Source organism: Thamnophis elegans, chromosome 13, assembly GCF_009769535.1.
Source record: "Thamnophis elegans isolate rThaEle1 chromosome 13, rThaEle1.pri, whole genome shotgun sequence".
Classification (NCBI taxonomy): domain Eukaryota; kingdom Metazoa; phylum Chordata; class Lepidosauria; order Squamata; family Colubridae; genus Thamnophis; species Thamnophis elegans.
Window position 1 is genome coordinate 47,759,189 of NC_045553.1, and position 23,833 is coordinate 47,783,021.

At 49.2% G+C, this 23,833-nt stretch overlaps 1 protein-coding gene across 2 annotated transcripts in view; it reads left to right on the forward strand.

Annotated features, from left to right (window-relative positions):
* SIK2 (salt inducible kinase 2) overlaps window positions 1-22,754 on the forward strand; it is a 67,739-nt gene extending 44,985 nt beyond the window's left edge. For both annotated transcript variants that reach the window (XM_032228812.1, XM_032228813.1), the window contains 11 exons: window positions 4,430-4,554; window positions 7,085-7,208; window positions 8,049-8,269; window positions 11,397-11,549; window positions 12,916-13,068; window positions 14,010-14,238; window positions 16,556-16,840; window positions 18,112-18,275; window positions 18,973-19,086; window positions 19,385-19,476; window positions 20,620-22,754. In XM_032228812.1, coding sequence (XP_032084703.1) covers window positions 4,430-4,554; window positions 7,085-7,208; window positions 8,049-8,269; window positions 11,397-11,549; window positions 12,916-13,068; window positions 14,010-14,238; window positions 16,556-16,840; window positions 18,112-18,275; window positions 18,973-19,086; window positions 19,385-19,476; window positions 20,620-21,181 — 2,222 coding nt within the window. In that variant the 3' untranslated portion in view covers window positions 21,182-22,754. The remainder of the gene's footprint in view (window positions 1-4,429; window positions 4,555-7,084; window positions 7,209-8,048; window positions 8,270-11,396; window positions 11,550-12,915; window positions 13,069-14,009; window positions 14,239-16,555; window positions 16,841-18,111; window positions 18,276-18,972; window positions 19,087-19,384; window positions 19,477-20,619) is intronic.
* Window positions 22,755-23,833: the final 1,079 nt, after the last annotated feature.

Here is a 23,833-nt window from a genome sequence, read left to right on the forward strand (position 1 = left end):
CGCCCCAAGTTCTCGCCCTGCCAACAACGCGGGTGACTCCTTGACAGCGGCGTGCGAAAAAGAACAGGCTGCCCGAGACAAACGAAAGACGCACTTCCGTGCCTCCTGGAGCCTTTCCCACCAAGGACTGTGCTGCGCTAGTTCGAATACCCTCCCTTCCCTTCCCTCCGGCAGCCTCCTTGCCAGAGGCTGGCTGGTTGGGCGGGTGAGGTTAACCTGTGAAAGGGGACAAAACAGGCTCTTCTGGTTCCTCCCATCATCTCCTCTTCCCTTCACAGTCGGCTCCTCCTTGGCTCAGAGGTTCTGCCCTTTCGAACCTCCAGTTCTTTTTTCTTTTTTTGCAATGCTCAGGCCGTTTAGGAGGTGGAGATTTTAGGCATTCCTTGGAAAGGGGTGTGTGTGTGTGTGTGTGTGTTTGTGGATTGGCAGCAACAACAGATATTTGGGACCAGAAATGCTCCGTTGGCCGCCAGCTGATTAACGGCTTCCTTGTTGGCGCTTTCAAATTTGGAGAGGTCGAACCAGGCAGAGAAGATGTCCTGACTGAGACGCTTCCCAAGAGCAGGAAACAAACTCCTTGTCCCGGCAGAAAAAAAACCTTTTATGAATTGACTGTGAATTCTGCTCCTTCACATCCAGCAAAGTCTTTCGAGGGAGGATTTACAGTCACAGACCTTATCTGGCTTGGAGAGCTGCCAGGCCGAGATCTGCAAAACTTGGCAAGGAGCCTCGGAGAGTCACGAACCAATGAAGCGAACTAATTGTCTCCTGCAAACTCCATTCCTCTTTCGCTCCTCTTTTATTCCCTATGGGAGGGGCCATTCATCGTCCACCTGTGGCCTTACTCCCAAGTCGACCCCTGTTCTTTAGCTCTTCCCTTCATCTGGCAACTCTGTGCACGCGCACACTGGGAACAGGCTCCAGCTGTTCTTCTGCCTCACTGATGTCTGACTCTGAAGGCAGCTGATAACTGCCAGACGGCCCTGGCCTCCTCTCTGCCTCCGACACAGAGCCCTCATCAGAGCCTTCCCCAGACTCCAGAACTGGCCCATCTTCCTCCCCAACCTCCTCACTGTCCGAATCTGCTGTCAGCTCTGCTGGCGGGCCACAACAAAAGAAGATGAAGCAGAGGGAGGAGATGAAATCATTCTCCGTCCAAGCCTGGTGCCAGGTGACTTCCTGAGATATCCCACAGTTTCCTAGCAACGGTGGAAAAGTGGTTTGTTTTTTCTCCCCCTGTTCCCAGATTTATTTTTTCCCACGTCCCCATCTAGGCCGCCGCGGGTCGCCTCCTTTCGAAATGCCAACTGGGCTCGGCTTAACCTTTTGAATCAAGTAGCAAGGGCAGCGAAGAGGGGATCAGATCAGGCCTGCTAAAACCTCTTTTCGGATCCTTAGCAAAGCTTGCAACGGGTTAGGTGTCTCTGAAGAACGTCAGTCCTTCAGCTCATGGTTGTCCCAAAGATTTCCCCACCCATCCACCCATCCAAAAATAAAAAAGGCAGCTGGACTTCCAACTCTGCTATTGTATTATATTGTATTGTAAGAAGAACTGAAGAAGCTTCTTGGGTGGAGAAGCGAAATATTTTTGGAAAAAACACCAAGAAAATCTAATTGCCTTTTACAGGGGGGAACACCCCCCCCCAATTTCTGATCTCCAGTGGTTACAGAGGCTGAGTCTTCCAAGAACATTACATTTTCATAGCGTTTAAACAAAAATGTTTAAGTGACGTGGCAGGAAGGGATGTTGAATTTGGCTCCTGGGGGTTAGAGACCGGTGTGTTTCTGCACATGTTAGACTCCGTTTCCCATAATCCTAGCCAAAGGCCAAGAACCTGGGCAGAATACAGCATATCTTCAGAAGGACGTTGCATTATCTACCATGGATATCCTCATGAGCATCTAGGCACGTGCACAGATTCTCCAGAGAATTTTTAATATTTTGTTTATTTATGGTTGATAACCCAGCATAATTTCTAGCGTTGGATTTTCCCCCTTACCAGAGGGATCCCCCTTCTGGAGTTACTGTGAAGCCGTTACCATAGCAACTCTATTGCGCTGTACAGTAGAAGCCATTTTACGGCAGTGCAGTAGAAGCGATTTTACGCCAGTACATTAGAAGCCATTTTACACCAGTACAGTAAAGCCATTTTACGGCACAACAGGCTGTATCTTAACACACACCCAAAGGGGTTTAGGGGTGTCTTCTCTCCCCCCTAGTATTTGTTTCCAGAGAGTAAGTCATCTGTGTACCAAGTTTGGTTGAAATGGCTCCCGGCGTTCCTGAGTTATGCTGGGGACAGACACACAGAGCCATTTATATATAAGCGCTCTATCTATCTATCTATCTATCTATCTATCTATCTATCTATATATATATATATATATATATATATATATATTTGTTTTCTGAGGTTTTCGCGGGTGTTAGTATGTAGGTCTTTGGTTATTCGGGTTTTCTCCCGCGTAAAATTGGACGTGTCTTGGCGACGTTTCGACGAAGTCTCATTCGTCATCTTCAGGCTTCGTCACGAAGCCTGAAGATGACGAATGAGACTTCGTTGAAACGTCACCAAGACACGTCCAATTTAATGCGGGAGAAAACCCAAATAACCAAAGACATATATATGTATATGTATATGTATGTATGGAGAGAGAGAGAGAGATATTAAACTTAGATGCCACCCATCTCACCTAGGGAGGCTTTAAATGGCTTACGATCAATAACAGCAAAATAAAGCATCGGAACAATAAACATTAGCAGTAAAATTGATTTAAAATTGACAAAGATGGGGAAAGAAAGACGCAAGAAGGAGGAGGTGGGGGGGGGGGGTCCTTATTCTTAGCCCATTAATCCCCTCCGGTTCATTATCCATGCAATTTCAGCGCCTACAGAAATTCCTTCTTGCACCCGAGGGAGCGCCAACAGTTGCACTTGAATTGTTGTTGTTTTTTTTTAAGAAGAAGGGGGGGGGGGATTATGAAATGTAACCTTCCCTCTTAAAAAATAATAAGAGACCCAAAGGGCATTTCAGCGGCCGGAGGCTGGCCGGCTTCCCCCCTTGCCGAATCTATCTTAGAATATGGATTTGCCGAGAGGAAGAGCGAGCTCTCCCGCTGATCTGCCGAGGCTTAACGTCTGACAGCCACGAGGGGTGAGATTAATGCACCTTTTCCTCTCGTTCAGCATCTGGGAAGGTGCGGGGTAGGGAGGAAAGCTGGCCACGGGGTCCAGGATCCCTGCAGCTTGGATCCTAGGTCATTATTGTGGGATTTCCAATTTTTTTTTGTTCCTGGAGGAAACGTGGCAGATAAAGGAGGCAGCCTTCCCACTGCTGGGCTATTCTGAGAGTTGAAGTCCCTCCGTCTTAAAATGGCTGCAGTTGGGAAATGCCATTGTAAACGGTTGGGTTTCAAGGAAACCAGGACAGGCAAGCGTTTAGAAAGGAAAGCCTCCTTTTACAAAATTATCCCAGGAGCCCAGGAGAAGGAAGGAGGGAAGGAAGGGAGGGAGGGAGGGAGGGTGGGTAAAGGAAAGGAAAAAAGGGTGGGTGGGAATGAGAGAGAGGGAAGGAAGGAGAGGGAGGAGGAAAGGAAAGAAGGAAGGAGATGGGAATGGGAGGAAGGAAGGAAGGAAGGAAGGAAGGAAGGAAAGAGAGTGAGATGGGAGGAAGGAAGGAAGGAAGGAAGGAGAGGGGGGAAAGAAGGAAGCAGATGGGAATGGGAGGAGGAAAGAAGGAGAGTGAGATGGGAGGAAGGGAGGGAGGGTAAAGGAAAGGAAAAAGGGGTGGGCGGGAGTGAGAGAGAGGGAAGGAAGAAGAGGGAGGAGGAAGGGAAAGAAGGAAGGAAATGGGAATGGGAGGAAGGAAGGAAGGAAGGAGAGTGAGATGGGAGGAAGGAAGGAAGGAGAGAGGGAGGAAGGGAAAGAAGGAAGCAGATGGGAATGGGAGGGAGGGAGGAAGGAAGGAGAGGGAGGAGGAAGGGAAAGAAGGAAGGAGATGGGAGGAAGGAAGGAAGGAGAGGGAGAGGAAGGGAAAGAAGGAAGCAGATGGAAATGGGAGGAACGAGAGAGAGATGGGAGGAAGGAAGGAGAGGGATGAGGAAGGGAAAGAAGGAAAGAGATGGGAATGGGAAGAAGGAAGGAGGGAGAGATGGGAGGGAGGAGGAAGGGAAGGAAGGAGATGGAGGTGGAAGGAAAAATGGGAGGGACGGAGGAAAGGAAGGAAGAGGAAAGGAAAAAGGTGGGAGGGAGGGAGAGAGAGGGAAGGAGGGAAGGAAGGAGATGTGAAGGAATGAAGGCTCTTTCACAAAGTGATCCAGAACCCAGGAATTGGGCTGGATCCATGAGAGGTTCTTGACACCTGCCGGGTAGAAGAGGCTCTCTTGTCAATCTGGGTGTTTTTTTCCCCTTCTTCTTTTTCCTCTGCAGATTTTGGGTTTGGAAACTTCTACAAAAGCGGGGAGCCTCTGACCACGTGGTGCGGAAGTCCACCTTACGCAGCTCCCGAGGTCTTTGAAGGCCAGCAGTACGAGGGGCCGCAGCTGGACATTTGGGTACCTGCCTCTCTTGTCTTTGTTGAAGCCCCCTGCGCCTTTCCTCCTCCCGTTCGGATTCTCTGACTTGCTAAGAAAAATGCCTTCTCCTTTCCCCTCTCCCTCTCCCTTCCTCCCTCTCCCTCCCTCTCTCCCTCCCTCTCTCTCTCTCCCTCCCCCTCTCTCCCCTTCCCTCCCTGCCTTCCTCTCTCTCCCCCTCCCCCTCTCTCCCCTTCCCTCTCTTCCTCCCTCCCTCCCTCCCTCTCCCTCCCTTCCTCTCTCTCTCTCCCTCCCTCCCTCTATCTCCCCTTCCCTCCCTCTCTTCCTCCCTCTCTCTCTCTCTTCCTCTCTCTCCCCCCTCCCTCCCTCTCGTCTCCCTCCCTTCTCCCTTCCTCCCTCCCTCTCTCTCTCCCTCCATCTCTCTCTTCTTTCCTCTCTCTCTCCCTTCCTCACTCCCTTCCTCCCTCCCCCTCTCCCTCCCTCCCTCCATCCTGAATCTGGATCAAGCTGTGCTGGTGTGTCAATGCTGGGTTTAGCAGATTAAGTTCTTCCCCCTTGGGAGATCCAACCAGATTCTCAAAGGCTGGAGGGGTTTGGCTGCTGGCTTTCTAGGGGGAAGAAGGTCAGAAGGCCTTTGGCACTCCTGCTTCTGGGGCCGGACTAGGCCCTGGGCCGCCGCCTTCCTTCATGCAGCTCTTGGGGGGGAAAGGAACACAGAGGGGAATCCAGAATCCCTCAGAAGAGTCCAGGGCCTTGTGGTGTGTTTTTTTTTAAATGACATAGGAAAAGGGACCTTGGAGGTCTTCTAGTCCAACCCTCCGCCTAGGCAGGAAACCCTATACCGTTTCAGACAAATGGCTATCCAACATCTTCTTAAAGACTTCCAGTGTTGGGGCATTCACAACTTCTGGAGGGAACTTCTGTTCCCCTGATTAATTGTTCTCACTGTCAGGAACTTTCTCCTTAGTTCTAAGTTGCTTCTCTCCTTGATTAGTTTCCACCCATTGCTTCTTGTTCTGCCCTCAGGTGCCTTGGAGAATAGTTTGACTCCCTCTTCTTTGTTGCAACCCCTGAGATATTGGAAGACTGCTATCATGTCTCTCCTTCTTTCTATTAAACTAGACGTACCCAGTTCCTGCAACCGTTCTTAATTATGTTTTATTCTCCAGTCCCCTCATCCTCTTTGCTGCTCTTCTCTGCACTCTTTCTAGAATCTCCACATCTTTGCTACATCCTGGAGACCAAAACAGGGTTTTGAAAGAATGCCTGGAAAGACGGTTGCTGCTCTTTCTCCCCACTAATTGGGTCTCTCGGGGGGATTAGCAGGGCTTCTGCGGGCGCTTGGGGGTTTGGAGGCAAAGTCCTCCATCCTTTTGGGTCACGCCAGGCGAGGGGAGAGAAGAACACGGGGCAGTCCAGAGCCTCCTCTTCCTTTCCAGCACTCTCAGCCTATCTGCCGATGAGATCTCTCGCAGGCCTGCAGGATGTAAGGAGGGTCCCTTCAGGACCAAAGGCCTCCTTTGAAGTTGGTCCTCCGGAAGCGCCCGTCCTCTTCCCCCCCCCCCCCTGCCGCCGCTGAGCAAGCGAGCCCATTTCTCCCATCAGGGCTCCGTAAGGAGGAGCAGCTGCCCCCCCTGCCCCGTGTTTCCCTGCCCCTCACTTGCAAACAAACCCTCTGGACGCCCTCAAACACACCCGAGGGCTCAAACACGGAACCTCACGCTCTCTGCACGCGTGCCAAAACAAGGAGGATTGATGGCGGGAGCTGTTGACTTGGCTGGGCTGCTAACAAAAACATCCTGCCTGTGGATCCCAGAAGGAAAGAATGTGCCTCAGAGCACGGAGATCGGTGGTGGGGCGGGGTGGTGGTGGTGTCTTTGCTGACACAACCGCTCAGGATGTTTGCTCCCTAAGGGTGGCTTTGATAGGAACCAGAGCAGGTCAGAGAAGGGCTCGGCCAGGTGTTGCAGAATTGGGAAGGAAGGAAGGAGGGGGAAAATGGGAGGGAGGGAAGGAAGGAAGGAAGAGTAAAGGAAAGGAAAATGATGGGAGGGAGGGAGAGGAAAGGAAGGAGATGGGAGGGGGAGGAAGGAAAGAGGAGGAGGAGGGGAAGGAAGGAGAGGGGAATATGGGGGGGAGAGAGGAAGGAAGGAGAGGGAGAGAAGGAAAGGAAAATAGGAGGGAGGAATGAGGAAGGGAAAGATGGAGATGAGAATGGGAAGAAGGAAAGAAGGAGAGGAAAAATGGAAGGGAGGTAAAGGAGGAAGAGGAAAGGAAAGGAAAATGGTGGGAGTGGGAGGGAGGAAAGGAAGGGAATGGGAAAAAGGAAGGAAGGAGAGGAAAAATGGGAGGGAGGAAAAGAAGGCAGAGTAAAGGAAAATGATGGGAGGGAGAGGAAAGGAAGGAGATGAGAGTGGGGAGGAAGGAAAGAGTGAGAAGGGAAGGAAGGAGATGGGAATTCGGAAGGAAACGAAACATGAGACAGTGACTGCTGTGTTTGGAGCAGGGTTGTGGTGATGTGACCTTGTGTCCCTCTGATCCTCTTTCGCAGAGCATGGGCGTGGTCCTCTACGTCTTGGTTTGTGGAGCTCTGCCCTTCGATGGACCCACCCTCCCCATCCTGCGGCAGAGAGTTCTGGAAGGAAGGTTCCGCATCCCCTACTTCATGTCAGAAGGTACACACACACCCTCCCCTCTTTTTGGCCTCTTTCTGCCTTCCATCCCCTACGGATTCTCACCTGCTGCAAGTGATGGAGATAGGAGAAGTCCCAGAGACCCACTCTCTTTGGTGCAGTAGAATAAGATAGTAATATCAAACCTCAACTTTTCACTTTTACATAATAGCATAAAGTATCTACTTCTCTAACAACAGACCTATCTAATCAATAAAACCCAAAATCAAAGTTTCATTTTTCCACAAGCACAAAGTCCAGAATTGGTTTCCAAGCAGAAAAAAAATTAACTGTAAGAAAGAAAGGGAAGAAAGGAGGTAGGAGAGAGGTAGAAGAAAGAGGTGTATGGAGAGCAGAAGAGCCAATAATGGGTTTTTATCTTTCTGGGCATTGATGACAAGAGGAAGTGATGTAATTACTACTTAATACAATAGGATATTGGCTATGTAATAATATACATGTGATTTATATGTTATGAAAATGGAAAATAAAAAAAGTATATTTTTTAAAAAAATCAAAGCGGTTAGTTTAGCCATCTTTGCTGACTCCCTCAAATTTTGCAGCCATTTGTCCACTGACGTTTCTCTTAACGACCATGTCACTGAGTGACGGAGCTGTTGGTCCCAATAGGGGACGTTAAGAGGTGGATCGCCTGTATTAATGGCTTGTAATGCGTAGATGATGTAATGCACAAATGTTTGGGTCATCACTGATCGAAATTTTGTTTTTAATATATGCCGATCAGTGAACATTCAGAAGTGACAGTAAATTCTTCTGTTCTGTATCGAGACGCTTTCCCTTCCTGTATCCAACTCTCTTTCTCTTTTTTGGGGGCCTGCGCAGAGTGCGAGCATCTCATCCGGAGGATGCTGGTTCTGGATCCATCCAAGAGACTCAGCATTGCTCAGATTAAGGAGCACAAGTGGATGTTGATAGAGGTTCCGGTCCAAAGACCCGCTCTCTATTCCCAGGGGCAAGAGAACGGACCTCCCATCGGGGAATACAACGAGCAGGTCCTGAGGTTGATGCACAGCCTGGGAATCGACCAGCAAAAAACCATCGAGGTAACAACAATCTCCGGCATTGACGGACTGTTTAATCCAGGGGTTACCAAAAGTGGCAGCTTGGAGACCTGTGGACTTCAACTCCCAGAATTCCCCAGGCAGCATGCTTTAAAATGTCTGGATTTCACACCTGGCTGGGGAATTCTGGGAGTTGTAGGTAGGTAGGTAGGTAGGTAGGTAGGTAGGTAGGTAGGTAGGTAGATGATAGATAGATAGATAGATAGATAGATAGATAGATAGATAGATAGATAGATAGATAGATAGATAGATAGATAATAGAGATAAATAGATATAGATAGATAGATTTGGGGGAGAGGAATATATCAGAACTGGGGGGAAAAATAGGTACTTTTCCTTTCATGTTTTTTCCCCCCATCCTAACCACAACTTTTGGAAATTCCCTCCAAGCCACCCGGATCGCTATTTCCTTTCTTTTAAAAAAGGGGCCGGTTCTCATGATTGCAGGAACCTTTTAATCCCTCCCGCTTAAACCCCAGGAACGCTTCTTAAAAGTTTCGCATCCCAAAGGACAAGCAGCCGTTGTTTTCTCCAGGAAGTTCTGGGAAGCCATGAGGAGCAAAACAGGAAATCCAACCCTCTTTGCGCATCACCGCTTCTTCCCGGCCCCAAGAAAGGCCCGTCTGCTTAAAAAGCCTGCAGAGCCGCCTTTTAATGATTATTTTCGCTCTCTGGGCTAGGATTCCAAAGGGAGCTTCTTTCCAGAAATAAATACACTCCGAGGGCTCCCGACGGACTCCGTGCAATCCCTTCCTGAGAGCCGGTCGATATTTTTAGCTGGTGTGGAGCCTGCAATATTAATGCTTCCTGCCAGCAACTCCAGCAGGGGGTGTGGTGGGGGGGGGGGGAGAGGTTAGGAGGAGGGTAGGAGGATGTACGTCAATGAAACTTGGAGCTTCGCTTCTCTCCGGGCCTCAGAATTGAGAAAGACCCAGCTGGAGTTGGGTTTCGCTTTATGCAGGGATCCGAAGACCTGAGTTCAGGATTCAGGAGTTTATTTGTATGCCGCCCTTTTCCCTGGGGGGACTCAGGGCGGCTCACATCCAAAAGGGAAAGGGGAGTTGGTGGGGTTCAGCTTCCCTCTGCAAAAGAGGGGTGGATGGGGTTGGAAAAGCTCCAACGGCCACGGGATGTAAGAGTCCAGTGTCCCCCATTAGGTTGAAACGATTGGGGTACACTTCAGGTAAAGCCTGTAGAGATTCTCCCTCCTCCACCCAAAGGTGCTTTTTTTTTTCAAGAGGCAAGTGGACTTTCTCGTTTTTCTTTGAAGGCGTTTCTCTTCTCATCCAAGAAGCTTCTTCAGCTCTGACAGGATGGTGTGGAATGGAAGGATTGATACTCCTTGCAGACGGTTCCACCACAAATCCGCGAAGCCCCTATCCGCAGAGACATAAGCGCGAAGACTAATTCGCACCGTTCTAAGCGCTAAGGAAAAACGCAACCCTACCGCGATGACATAATCGCGGAGGGCAAATCCGCACATTCCCAAGCACTCAGTACCCTAAACCTAACCCTAAAACAAACCCCTAAACCTAATCCTAACCCTTACCTTAATTGAAATTGGCTTTCTGCCGCGGCGCCGTTTTAAAGCGCCCTTCTGTTGCCGCGCTGTTGTCGCGGCGGTGATGACGCGCGGCGATGACGTTGCGGCTTTAGCGCCGCGATTTTATCACCGCGATTTTGACGAGCGCGGTTTTGTCGTGCCACGCTTGCAGACAGCTGGTCATTTGCATCCTTTCAGAGGGTCCCTGAGGCCACTTGGAGGTTTATCTGTGTCCTCAGGGTCACCTGAGTGGTGCAAATGGTTCCTGCAGTCTGCAACTTTCCCCCCATCTGGAAATCCCTTCCTCCTCCCACACCCTTCAAAGGGTCTCCATCCCAAATTATATAGCTAAAGGTCTGTAGAGATTCTCCATCATTCAGGTCACGGTTGTCCCAAAGGGGCTTTTTTAAAGAGGCAACTGGATATTCTTGTTTTGTTTTGTTTTCATTTGAAGATGTTTCACTTCTCACCCAAGAAGCTTCTTCAGCTCTGACTGGATGGTGGGGAACGGAAGGATTGATAACTCCTTGCAGACAGCTGGTCATTTCCATCCTTTTAGAGGGTCCTTCAGGCCACTTGGAGGCTTACCTGTGTCCTCAGGGTCACCTGAGTGGTGCAAATGGTTCCTGTAGTCTGCAATTTCCCCCCCTCTGGGAATCCATTCTTTCTCCCACCCCATTCCAAGGGTCTTCACCCCAGATTGCATAGCTAAAAAGTCATCCAGGTCGTGGTTGCCCCAAAGGTGCTTTTGCAAGCGACAGCTGGAGTTCCTTGTTTTTTTCCTCTTTCGAAGACGTTTCGCTTCTCATCCAAGAAGCTTCTTCAGCTCTGAAAAGATAGTGGGGAATGGAAGGATTTATTGCAGGCCACAGGAACCATTTGAATTGAATTGAATTGGATTGGATTTTATTATTTGTATGCCGCCCTTCTCCGGGAAGGACTCAGGGCGGCGAACAACTCAAAAAAGGGGAAAAGGGGAACATAGGACAGAATACAGATAATTAAAATAAGCAAGAATCACGCAACCACACAAGTCGAGAGGGGAGGGGAACTCATCAACCCCAGGCCTGCCGGCACAGCCAGGTTTTGACGGCTTTTCGGAAGGCCTGGAGAGAGGCGAGGGTCCGAATCCCTGCGGGGAGTTTGTTCCAGAGGGCCGGAGCTGCCACAGAGAAGGCCCTCCCCCGGGTAGTAGCCAGAGGCCACTCAGGTGACCCTGAGGACACAGATAAGCTTCCAAATGGCCTCAAGGACCCTCTAGAAGGATGCAAATGACCAGCCGTCTGCAAGGAGTATCAATCCTTCCCTTCCCCACCATCCAGTCAGAGCTGAAGAAGCTTCTTGGAGGAGAAGCGAAACCCCGTCCTAAGTCACTTTAGTGCCAGTGCCATTGTAACTTCGGTCACTAAACGAATGGTTGTAACTCGAGGACTGCACCTTGATTCCGGGGAGCTCTGCACCATCCCGGGGGGCAAGGCATTGGGGCAGGATCCGATGCCCCGAAGGACGCCGGGGAAGAGGAATCGGTGCCCTGACTTAACTCTCGGATGCCTCTTTCCTTCTCAGTCCCTGCAGGATAAGAGCTACAATCACTTTGCTGCCATCTACTACCTGCTGGTAGAGAGGCTGAAGTCCCACCGCAGTAGCTTCCCCGTCGATCAGCGGTTAGACTCCCGCCAGCGGCGGCCCAGCACCATCGCCGAACAAACAGTCGCCAAGGTAAAAAAAAACCTGGCCTCTGTTCTAGAGCAGTTGGACAATCTAGAACACAGAAGAGTGTGTTCTATTCTATTCTTCTATTTCTATTCTATTCTATTTATATTCTATTCTGTTCTTCTATTCTACTATTCTTCTACTATTTAAATTCTGTTCTTCTATTCTGTTCTATTTTTCTATTCTATTCTATTCTTCTACTATTCTATTCTTCTATTTATATTCTATTCTTCTAGTATTCTATTCTATTCTACTATTTTATTCTTCTATTTATATTCTATTCTATTCTTCTACTATTCTATTTTCCTATTTATATTCTATTCCTCTATTCTTCTACTATTCTATTCTTCTATTTTTCTATTCTACTACTATTCTGTTCTGTTCTTCTATTCTGTTCTATTTTTCTATTCTATTCTATTCTTCTACTATTCTATTCTTCTATTTATATTCTATTCTACTATTCTATTCCTCTATTCTTCTACTATTTTATTCTTCTATTTATATTCTGTTCTATTTTTCTATTCTACTACTATTCTGTCCTGTTCTTCTATTCTGTTCTATTTTTCTATTCTATTCTTCTATTATTCTATTCTTCTATTCTATTCTTCTACTATTCTATTCCTCTATTCTTCTACTATTTTATTCTTCTATTTATATTCTATTCTGTTCTTCTATTCTTCTACTATTCATCTATTCTATTCTTCTACTTATATTCTATTCTGTTCTATTTTTCTATTCTATTCTTCTATTATTCTATTCTTCTATTCTATTCTTCTACTATTCTATTCCTCTATTCTTCTACTATTTTATTCTTCTATTTATATTCTATTCTGTTCTTCTATTCTTCTACTATTCATCTATTCTATTCTTCTACTTATATTCTATTCTGTTCTATTTTTCTATTCTATTCTATTCTTCTACTATTCTATTCTTCTATTTATATTCTATTCTACTATTCTATTCCTCTATTCTTCTACTATTTTATTCTTCTATTTATATTCTGTTCTATTTTTCTATTCTACTACTATTCTGTCCTGTTCTTCTATTCTGTTCTATTTTTCTATTCTATTCTTCTATTATTCTATTCTTCTATTCTATTCTTCTACTATTCTATTCCTCTATTCTTCTACTATTTTATTCTTCTATTTATATTCTATTCTGTTCTTCTATTCTTCTACTATTCATCTATTCTATTCTTCTACTTATATTCCATTCTGTTCTATTTTTCTATTCTATTCTTCTACTATTCTTTTCTGTTCTTCTATTGTTCTAGCCAAACCCCTTTTTCGTCATAGCATCCTTGAACTTCCCGCTTCCCTTGGTCTTCTGCTTGAACCGTCTTTTGACTGTCCTTTTCTCTCGCCCTTCCCAGGCTTCCGTGGCTCCTGTCAACTTGCACTCTCAAAACATTCGGCTCCGAAGGTCTCCTGGCCTCCCACCCACAGCCGAGGCCTTCTCCTTTCCCAGATCCGTCTGCCAGGCGGACGCGGCCTTCATGGAGGAAGAGAGAATCGACACCCCCAAAGTAAGGGCCTCTCGCATTTTCCCTCTGTGGGGGGGGGGGGGAGAGGGGTTTGTGTGGCGCGATGCTTGTGCCCCCTTTTGCTTCTGGTGGCTGCAGTCCGGCCCCTCCCTGCACACCTCCTCCCCCTCCCCAGTAGAGGGGCTGGCGCTAATCTTGGTTAATTGGGAGAGACACCGTCAGTGTGGTTATGCGCAAAGGCACGGCTGCTCTGGTGAGCTTGGGCTGAGGCTTCAGCAGAGATGGGGGCTGAAGAGGGGCAGACTCTCTTGTGAAAAGAGCATGGAGGGTATGAAAAACTCCCTTTCATGGTGACCCTTGCTGGCTGGGGAATTCTGGGAGTTGAAGTCCATCCATCTTAAACTTCCTAAGGTAAAGAAACACTGATCTAGCAATAGGAGCATTTAGATTTCTGTACTGCTTCACAGGGCTTGACAGCCCTCTCTAAGCGGCTTACAGAGTCAGCCCCTTTTCCCCAACAATCTGGGTCCTAAATTTCACCCACCTCGGAAGGATGGAAGGCTGAGTCAACCTTGAGCCTGGTGAGACTCAAACTGCTGGCCATTGGCAGAATTAAGCCTGCGATACTGGATTCTAACAGGAAGGAGGGAAGGAAGGACGGACGGAATAACAATAGCACTTAGACTTATATACCGCTTCATAGGGCTTTTACACCCCTCTCTAAGTGGTTGACAGAGTCAGCATATTGCCCCTCAACAATCTGGTCCTCATTTTACTGACCTCGGAAGGATGGAAGGCTGAGTTTTTTGCCCCTTATTATTGTGTCTTTAACCTCTTCTTCTTCTAAGTTTATTCTAAGTAAGTAATTGTACAATTTTTAATCATTTTTTTTCATCCGTTCCCACGAGTATCCTATCTAATTCTGAATGTTCCGTACTAAAACCATACTCTTTAATGTCTTTCTCCCCCTTCCTCCTCATCAGGTGAATGGTTGCCTGCTGGATCCTGTCCCCCCGATGATGGTGAGGAAGGGGTGCCAGTCCCTCCCCACCAGCATGATGGAAACGTCCATCGATGAAGGGATTGAAGCGGAAGGGGAATCCGAAACTGATCCTGCCCAGGCCTTCGAGGCGTTGCAAGGATCTCGCGGTGGGAAGAGGAGACATACCCTGGCAGAAGTGACCAACCCCCTCTTGGCCATGCCAGGCCCAGGTACGAAACGAAGGTCCGAGGGTCCAGGATTGGAGATCAGAGCTTCAGGCGAAGGGGTCGTTTCTGATCCAACCTCCCACCCCCCACCCACCCCTTATGCTCTCTGGGAAGGTCTGGAAGGACCATCCCACCACGACAGGTTGAGGAAGGTTGGTAATAAAATCACAGAGTTGTAAAGCGATATTGGGTGTACCGAGGTACACCCACGTTACACCTGTCCTCCGCGAGCTGCACTGGCTGCCAATTGGTCTCCGAACTCAATTCAAGGTGTTGGTCATTACCTTTAAAGCCCTACATGGCTCAGGACCAGCGTATTTGCGAGACCGCCTACTGCCACATACCTCCCAACGGCCGATAAGATTCCATAGGGTGGGCCTCTTTAGGACACCGTCAGCCGGACAGTGTCGGCTGGCGGGGCCTCGGAGGAGAGCCTTCTCTGTGGCTGCTCCGACCCTGTGGAATCAGCTGCCCCCAGAGGTCCGGACCTCACCCACCCTCATGGCCTTCAGAAAAGCTGTTAAAACCTGGCTGTTCCGGCAGGCCTGGGGCTGTTGACCTTATTATGTAGGGTCCAGCCCCGATCAGAACGTATGCGTGTTGGTGAATTTTTAAATTATTTTTTATTTTATTCTGCTTTCTTTTCTTGTTCTTTGTAAGCCGCCCGGAGTCCTCCGGGATTGGGCGGCCTATAAATCTAATAAATGGAATTGAATTGAATTAAAGGGGCCTTGGAGGTCTTCTAGACCAACTCCCTGCTCTAGGGCCTCTACCATTTCAAAGAGAGGATTGTCCAACCTCTGTTCGAAAGCCTCCTGGTGCTGCCACACTGATCTAGCAAAGCCCCACTTAAGGCTGAAGAGCAGCCCTCGCTCCGTGTGTAATCTCATTGACTTTATGTCACCAGCTGAGGAAACCAGTAGGAGATCTTACCCTACAGGCCACTGAAGGGGTGCAGGAGAAGGGCCTCCCACTCGGTTTTACGTCCCACTGAATTCAGCCGCCAGGAAAGGAGGACCCGTGAGTCTTCTGCCTGCCTTGCGAGCCAGCTGTGGATGTGCTTTGGAGGAAGACCCGAGGGGGATAACCGTACAGATGGTGGCTGCCTGCTGTGCCAAGCCGTGTCTCATGACAGGGTGCACAGACTGGGGAGAGCAAACAGTGTCAGCTCAGAAGCCACCAGCTGGCAAGGGCTCCGCTGGGCTGGTGGCAAACAGAAAAGCCCTCGCAAGAGAACAACTTTTCTCTCGGTTCACGGGTTTCCGTTTGCGTGGCATATGTTAGTTGTCTGCAAGAGGGAAGGCCTGCCCACGCTCGAAAGGGCAGCCTAGTTTGAGAAAGAAATGGAGAGAGAGAGGAAAAGGAAGGAAGGAAGGAGAGAGAGAAAGAGAAAGATGGAAGGAAGGCGAGAGAAAGAAAAGAGAAGGAAGGAGAGAGACAAAGAAAGAGAAAAGGAAGGAGGAGAGGAAGAAAGGAGGGAAGGAAGGCGAGAGAAAGAAAAGAGAAGGAAGGAGAGAGACAAAGAAAGAAAAGGAAGGAAGAGAGGAAAGGAGGGAAGGAAGGAGAAAGAAAAGAGGAAAAGATGAATGGAAGGAGAGAGAAGGAAGGAGAGACAAAGAAAGGAAGAGAAAAGGAAGGAAGAGAGAAAGAAAAGAGAAGGAAGGAGAGAGAAAGAAAAGAGAAAGGTGAGAGAGAATGAAAGGGGAGGGAAGGAAGGAGAAAGAAAAGAGGAAAAGAAGGAAGGAGCGACAGAGAGAAAGGAAGAGAAAAGGAAGGAAGGAGACAGACAGAGAAAAGGAAGGAGAAAGAAAAGAAAGAAGTAGGATTTGGCAAAACAACCATTACGAGGCTCATCCCTCTAAAGCCAGGCATGTCAACTACGGATTTTCCAGGGGCCAAGGGAGATCATCTGCTTGAACCAAGTGTTGAAACCAAGGTCTGGCTTGGTCTGGTGAAGAGCTCCAGAGGATGCCGGATGAGCCCTCCCTCTGCTGCCTGCCTTCAGCGGGGTAGAAGCAGGGGGCTCACTCTCTCTCTGCCCAGTTGGAAGCAGGACCGGATGGCTGGGGAATTCTGGGAGTTGAAGTCCACAAGTCTTAAAGTTGCCCAGGTTGGAGAGCCCTGTGTTAGAGGAGAAACTTTGGCCACATTCTTTAGGTCAAAAGTAGCTTATAAGTGAAACCCAATACTGAGAAAAAAAAACTCTTTCTTGTAGGTCCCGCAAAGTCGTCAGTTGCCTTTCTAGGACTTTACAGACGACGACCCTGGTGGGAGGATGGTGGCTAATTCTGTTTCTTGCTGTTCTTCTCGGGCCCTGTAGGAAAAGTCTTCTCCATGGACGAGAACCAGCCCTTGAGCAGCGTTGACTCGGAATACGACATGGGATCTATCCAGAGGGATTTGAACTTCCTGGAAGACACCTCCTCCTTGAAGGAAATGGTTCTGGCCAACCCACCAGCTCCCAGGATGAACCCCCCTTTCATTGGCTTGAGACCGCCCAATCCGGCGATGCAGGCGTTGGCGGCCCAGAAAAGGGAAGCCCACAATCGCTCCCCGGTCAGCTTCCGAGAGGGGCGCAGGGCGTCGGACACATCCCTGACACAAGGTAACGGCTGTGGATTGAGGGGCGTCAAGAGGGGTACAGGTGGTCCTTGATGGCCAAAGGCTCTCTCGACCACGGGATGCAGGAGTTGGGGCCGCGATGGGTTGGCTTGGCCAACGGAGGTTTGGGATTGTCTCTTGCAAACCTGCAGAACTTGGGAAAGATTCTATCCATGGTTAGAAACACCGGGTGGAAGGTGGAATACAGAAAAAAAAATAGTTAGGTGGACTTGGAAAGAGATACTATATATATATATTTAAAGTCACAACCCCTGGTATGCCCCCCTGGTATGACTTTAAATATATACCTTTCACCCTGGCCTGGCTGATAAGGAGTCGAGCTCTGTAGCTCAATGGTTAACACATCTGCCTAAGAGGCAATAGAGCACAGGTTCGATTCCCAGCAAGGGTATGGCTAGCTGATGAGAGCTAAATAGCTTGAAATAGATCTATACTAGTCTCCCTTTATTTATTTATCAGCACAAATATAATAAAGGATAATTGACGCGCAAAATATAGCCTCTCATTATCAAGACAACCCCTGTCTTCTCGAGGTGCCCACCGTTTTCCAACAGAAGGGGCTCTGTCGACTCTTGGGCCCGGCGAGCTCAAGTAGTACTCAGCCTAGAATCATGGATCCCGTTGATTCGGGATGCATGCGACTCTACAGCGAAGGGATTGGCGATGCCGTACCGACGCTAAAGACTTAAGTCAAGTCACAAATATAACATATATATATATATCCACTCCAGGGGAAGGATACTGCAAAATCTCTCCATTCCCTCCCCACTCGGGGGGCAGCCAGAGGTGGTATTTGCCGGTTCTCCAAACTACTCAAAACTTTCTGCTACAGTGCTCTAGAGCAGTGTTTCTCAACCTTGGCAACTTGAAGATGTCTGGACTTCAACTCTCAGAATTCCCCAGCCAGCATTCGCTGGCTGGGGAATTCTGGGAGTTGAAGTCCAGACATCCTCAAGTTGCCAAGGTTGAGAAACACTGCTCTAGAACCTGTCAGAACCTGCTGGATTTCACCCCTGCTATATAGGCATTATTGTGTTAGAATAACTAGCACTGTTTAAAATAGTAGATACGTCATTCGATTTCACTTTGGTTTTTATGGCAAGTGAAATGCCAGGACAATTACACTGCATTCAATATGTTGATATATAAACAATAAAAAGTATATTAAAAGAAAAATGCGCCTTTGGGACAACATTGACCTGGAGGACAGAGAATCTCCATTAGACCCTCTGCTCTTTAACCTCCCAACAACAGGAATTGTAGCCTTCAGGCAACACCTTCAGAACTTGGCCAGAACCAAAGGCATCCTGGAGCTGAACAAAGTCCAGATGTTGTATGACCAGATGAGGTCAGAAGACGAACCTTCTCTGGAATCCGCTTCTCCTCACTTCCAGGACCTTGAAAGCAGCTCCCGGCAGGTAGGTCCTTGGAGAGCAACTTCATCGTCTGGGTTGGTGTTGGTCCCTGGAGCCCCCCCGCCGAGCTCCTACATTATAAACCTGTTCCTGAAGCTACCATGGAAGGAGTGCAGGTGTTTTAGGGGGGGGGGGGCTGAACCAATAGCTTGTGAAATTCTGAATATTGGGGATCGGAGAGTCGGCAACCTTAAGCACTCAAAGAGCCACAAGGATCCTAAACGGGAGCCCCCATTCAATTCTGGACCGACTAGAAGTCTGGTTCCCCCACCATAGAGTCTCCTCCTAGCATGGCGTCCTTTTTCCTCTTCCTGTCCTAACCGAAAGCCCTATCCATTTTGGAGCCTACTGGCGACAGGGAGCCACAGCAGAGGGATGAATTTGTTCCTTCAGTCATCTCAAGAGTGAAAAGTTCTGTTTGTGACTATATGAGACTCTGTGCCAAGTTTTGCCTTGTCCTGCCTTTGGAAACTAGTTATCTGGTAGCTCTCCAGGCGAGATAAGGTTCGTGTTGATAGATATTCCTCTAAAAGAGTGTTTGCTGGGCCTTGCTGACTGTGAATGAAAGGAATTCCCAGTCGTGTAAATAAAAGAGGGTTTGCCGGGACCAAGACTCCATTTCATGCTTGTTAAGGAAGCTTTGGTCAGAACAATCGTTTGGCTAGTAAGGTGTCCTCCTCCCCCTCTTTTTCCCCCGAAGGAAGAGGCATCCTTGCCGCAGGAGGCGGCTTCCAACTTCCCCGGCAGCCTCCATCCCCCATTGCTATCCAGGCGCCAGAGCTTAGAAACGCAGTACCTGCAGCACCGGCTTCAGGTAGGTTCCCCTTCCTGGAAAGCCTTCAAGCCAACGGAAATGGGTCCTTCCGTAGGAGAAGGCTGCCCATCCTTCTCAGATCCATTCAGTGGGGAAGGGCAGGAGGGGAGGGTCTGTCTCTTATCTGCAAAGCCCTTGCTTTCCCCCACCCCCTCCAAGTCGAAAGGCCCGGGGAGGGGATGGGGGAGGCTTAGACCAACTCACCAATTCAGCTTTCCACCCAACTTGCCAAGGCTTCCGACGGGCAGCTCCGAAATGCCATTCTCAGCTCTCTCTCTCTCCCCTTTCTCCTCCCAAGAAGCCCAGCCTGCTTTCCAAAGCCCAGCACGCCTGCCAGATGTTTTGCAAGGAGATCCCTCGGAGCCTGGAACAGCAGCTGCAGGAGCACAGGTGAGCCCCGAGCTCGGGGAGGGGGTCAGGATGCCAGCCGTTCCCCATTTGCAGAGACTGAATGAGCAGTGCAGGTTCAGGAGAACACAACCCGCCTTAACAGCAGGTTCTTCCACTGGAAATAGATTGATTTGATTGATTGATTGATTTGATTGATTGATTGATTGATTGATTGATTGATTTAATTTGTATGCCGCCCACTCTCAAAGAGACTCAGGGCCGAAATAGAGTAGAATCTCCCTTTGGTGCTGGAAGAAAAACCTACCTAAATAGCCCAGATCTTCCCTCCCCACTCAGTACAGGCTCATCGGTAATAAATTAATGGAATTCTCTTGCCAATCTGGGCTGGAGAATTCTGGGAGTTGAAGTCCTACAAGTCTTAAAAGTGGCCAAGGTTGGAGATGTGTCTGTCACCTGCACCCCATAACTGCCTGGTTTGGCTCTGCAACCCAACAAGACAGACGGAGACTTCAGAGGAGAATCAGAATGGCAGAAAAAACAATTACTGCCAACCTGCCTTCCGTTGAGGGCCTGTACGCTGCACGAGTCAAAAAGAGGGCTGAGAAAATATCTACAGACCCCTCGCATCCTGGACATAAATTGTTTCAACTCCCACCCTCAAAACGATGCTACAGAGCACTGCACATCAGAACAACTAGACACAAGGACCGTTTTTTTCCCAAACGCCATCACTCTGCTAAACAAATAATTCCCACAACACTGTTGAACTATTCACTAAGGCTGCATTACTGTTACTATTAGTCTTCTCATCGTCCCTCTCACCCACCTCCTCCCACTTATGACTGCAGGACTGTTGCTTGTGTCCTTACAATTTATACTCATTGTTTCCTAATTGCTTATTTGTACCCTGTGACTATTATTAAGTGTTGTACCTTATGATTCTTGACGAATGTCTCTTGTCCACTGAGAGCATCTACACCAAAGACAAATTCCTTGAGTGTCCAATCACATTCGGCCAATAAAGAATTCTATTCTATTCATTCTTTATTTCTTATTCTATCCTATCCTATTTTATCCTATCCTATTCTAAATCTGTTCTATTCCTATTCTACTCTATTCTAAGATGCTGAGAGCCTGTGGGAAAAGCAGACTAACCCGCTTATTCTCCACCTCTTGATTTAGGTTGTATCAGAAGCACCTCTTCCTCCAGAAGCAATCCCAGCTGCAGACCTACTTCAACCAGATGCAGATTGCCGAGGGCACCTACTCCCGCTCCAGCCAGCTGCCCCTCCCTTGCCACGAGGAGCCCCCTCCTCCTCCTCTCCCTCCCTCCCAGTTCAGCCTGGTGCCACCCTTGAGCCCCGTCATGGAGCCTCCGTCTGCCGAAGACATGCAATACGGCCCTTTCCTCAGCCAGTATCAGAAGCTGCAGCTCGACCTGCAGCCTCCCCCCGCCCTCCACGGCTCCCCCCAGGCTCCATCCCAGCAGCAGTATCCCTATCCGACTTGCGAAGGGCCGCTCGGCCTCTCCCCCGACCTAGACTATGCCGGCCAGCCTCAGTTTCCCCTGGACCCCAGCCAGCAGAGTGGCGTCGCCATGACCAACGTCCAGGGCGGCTCGGAACCTCCTGGGCCTCAGTCCAGCTACGACCCCTTAAACCTGGCCCAGTTGCCAGGGCTCCTGGACTGTGAAATGATGGAGACGGTCGATCCCCAACACGGAGGCTACGTCTTGGTCAACTAGCCGCTTAAGGGGGAGCTTTCTTGGAGAAGGGGCACGACGGTGGGCCGAACTCAAGTCACACCGTGGCCGCGGATTTCCACCGGGACTCCATGGCTGCTTCTCCGAGCTTCATGGATGAAGATCTTAACCCTCTGAACTGGTACTAGCGGAGAAGGGCCAGGGCTTCCCTTCCCAGGAGGGGCTGAAGGCAGGCCCTGCGCCTTCACACAGAACAAAGAACGACTCTTGAAGGGACGGGGGCAACCCGCGTCTGAGAAGGTCTTCTCGCTTCTAGGAGGATCTCTGGTCCTTCCAGAAATCTTGGGTGTTCCACTCAACCTCTGTCAGAGGAAAGCCTGGGAGAATTCAGGAAGAGGAGTGAATTTGCTCTACACCATACTTGGCAATAAAAGCAATACATTATTATTATTATTATTTTTCCCATTGGAATCTGGCCGAGACGGAAGCCAGACAGGAATGTAGGATGCTTCAGAATTGGTCTGCTAAGTTAGGCTAGGCTGTAGATCAGAAGTGGGGGGACGATGGCCCTCTTGGGACTTGTGGACTTCCAGCTCCCAGAATTCCTGAGAATTTTTGGGAGTGGAAGTCCACAAGTCCTAAAAGGGCCACCATTCCTGAACCTTTGTGTAGATGTTCTTCAGAGGACTTGCAGGAACTCTTGGGACTTCTTTCTTTCGTTGGCCGGATGACTTGCAGGGGGGGGACGCCAAAACTTTGCACATCTTGTGAACTCCCCGGGTTGCCGACGAAAGCTTCCCATCGGTCCCTCTTGAAATTCCGCTCGGGAGTCAACACCTAGGACCGTTGAAGTCGTCCTCCAGAGGTCAGCAAGGAAGGAGAACCAGGACTCTGAAGCTAAAGCAGCATCAAAGCAAGCTTGGGAAGGACTTGATCACTGGACAAATTGTTCTAAGCTGCCCTTTGTAGCTTTATTTTATTTTTTCCCTTCTTTTTCTTTTTTTTTTTAGAGGAAGCAAACCCACTTGGACTTCAAGAGTGTTGCGTTGGTGATGGTTCTTAGTCTTTGCATATTTGGGCAACTATTTAGGGGTGTAGTGTTTTAAGGACAAAGCAGAATAAGCTTATCAGAAAACCCATGTGAAGTGATAGTGCCGTGCCTTTTTTCCCCCCCGGTTCTTTCTAAGGCCCTTTCTCTCTTTTTTTAATTCTGAAGTTCTTTTCTTCTTTTTTTTAAACCCCCCACCCCCCACCCCATATCTCTTGTCTAGGCTGACACCAAAGTCCCTTCAGAGCCCAGGTTCCACCGTGTGGAATGCGGGCTTCGGGTTCCTTCGCCCCCCACCATAATTCTTTCTGACCCCCCTCATCTAGAGACCTGATTTTCATTTCCCTTTGGGGGGGGGAAAATAGAAGAAGTATTACAGCAATATTTAGGATCGGTAACCATTGACTCGTTCATCACTTCGACAGGCCTCTCTAGGAAAAACATACTTTGTTCCAAGAGGAGGGGGCGGGGCTTAGCGTTTGAGACACACCGGCGGGTTGGAAGCCGCCTCTTGGAACTTGGGTAAAAATTGAAGCACAACCTCGAATGTTTTTAAGCACAACAAAAGAAAAGGGGGGGGGGGTCACTCGGCAAAATTAGCTTGGTGGGAAGCAAGGTTCTGGGGATCCATTCCAGGGATCTGCTGGCCCATTTGATGGATGCTGTAGGACAGCATTTCTCAAATCATGGCCATTTTTAAGATGGGTGGACTTCAACTCCCAGAATTCCCCCTAGCCAGAAGCTAGGGGGAATTCTGGGAGTTGAAGTCCACCTATCTTAAAATGGCCAAGCTTGGGAAAAACCCAGTTGTAGTAGGTTAACTGCAATAAAATTTTGGGGAAGAGGCCTTCCACCCCAAATGGCCTAGATCTCTTCTGCTCTATGTTTGCAAAGTTTGGGCCAGTTTGACAGAAGAGAAAGTGGTTGCCCCCATAACGGTGTCCCCCGGCAGCTACAGTCGGACCCCGGAGCGGCTCTCCAAAATCGGCGCGATGAAATCGGTTCCGTGAAATAACGCCCAACGGATCTCATCGGGAACCGCTTAGAAATGGGACTTCCCGGGAGGGGCGAAGGGGCCCTTGTTGCTTCCCTTCCTCCTCAGCTCCAACCCCTTGGAGAAGGAATCCGTGTTCCCATGGTGCTGGGCTGGTGCCTTTGGAGAGCGCTTCCCCGCGCGCACACATACCCCCAGGCGTTTCACGCCCAACGGAGCATGGAAACCTCCGGTCTGCTGCCTCCTCTTGTTCCCATCGGTCCCTCGTTCAGTTTTCACGAGCGGGGAAGAGATTGCCCCAGCCCAAGGATATCCATCAGTGCCCCCCCCCATGCTGGCCATCTTGGGGACCTCAGGTAGATCCGGGGGAGGGGAATGTAGCCCAGGCCAGCTCTTCCTTCCCTCTCTGAACCCCGGACGAAGACCTCTGGCCTGTCCCCTCACAGCAGAACGGATTGAGCTAGCAAGAACCCCGCTGGGCCGGACACGGTCATCTCCGTTGCTGACACCCCCCCCTTTTAAGGAGCCAACATTCTTTCCTGCAGGGGGCAGCTCCCGGTGCAAGGACGCTGCTGATTTTGTGCAACACATCCCTCTAAACCGCACAGGTAGGAACCCTGGGAGCAGGCAGGTATCCCTTGGCTGGAGATCT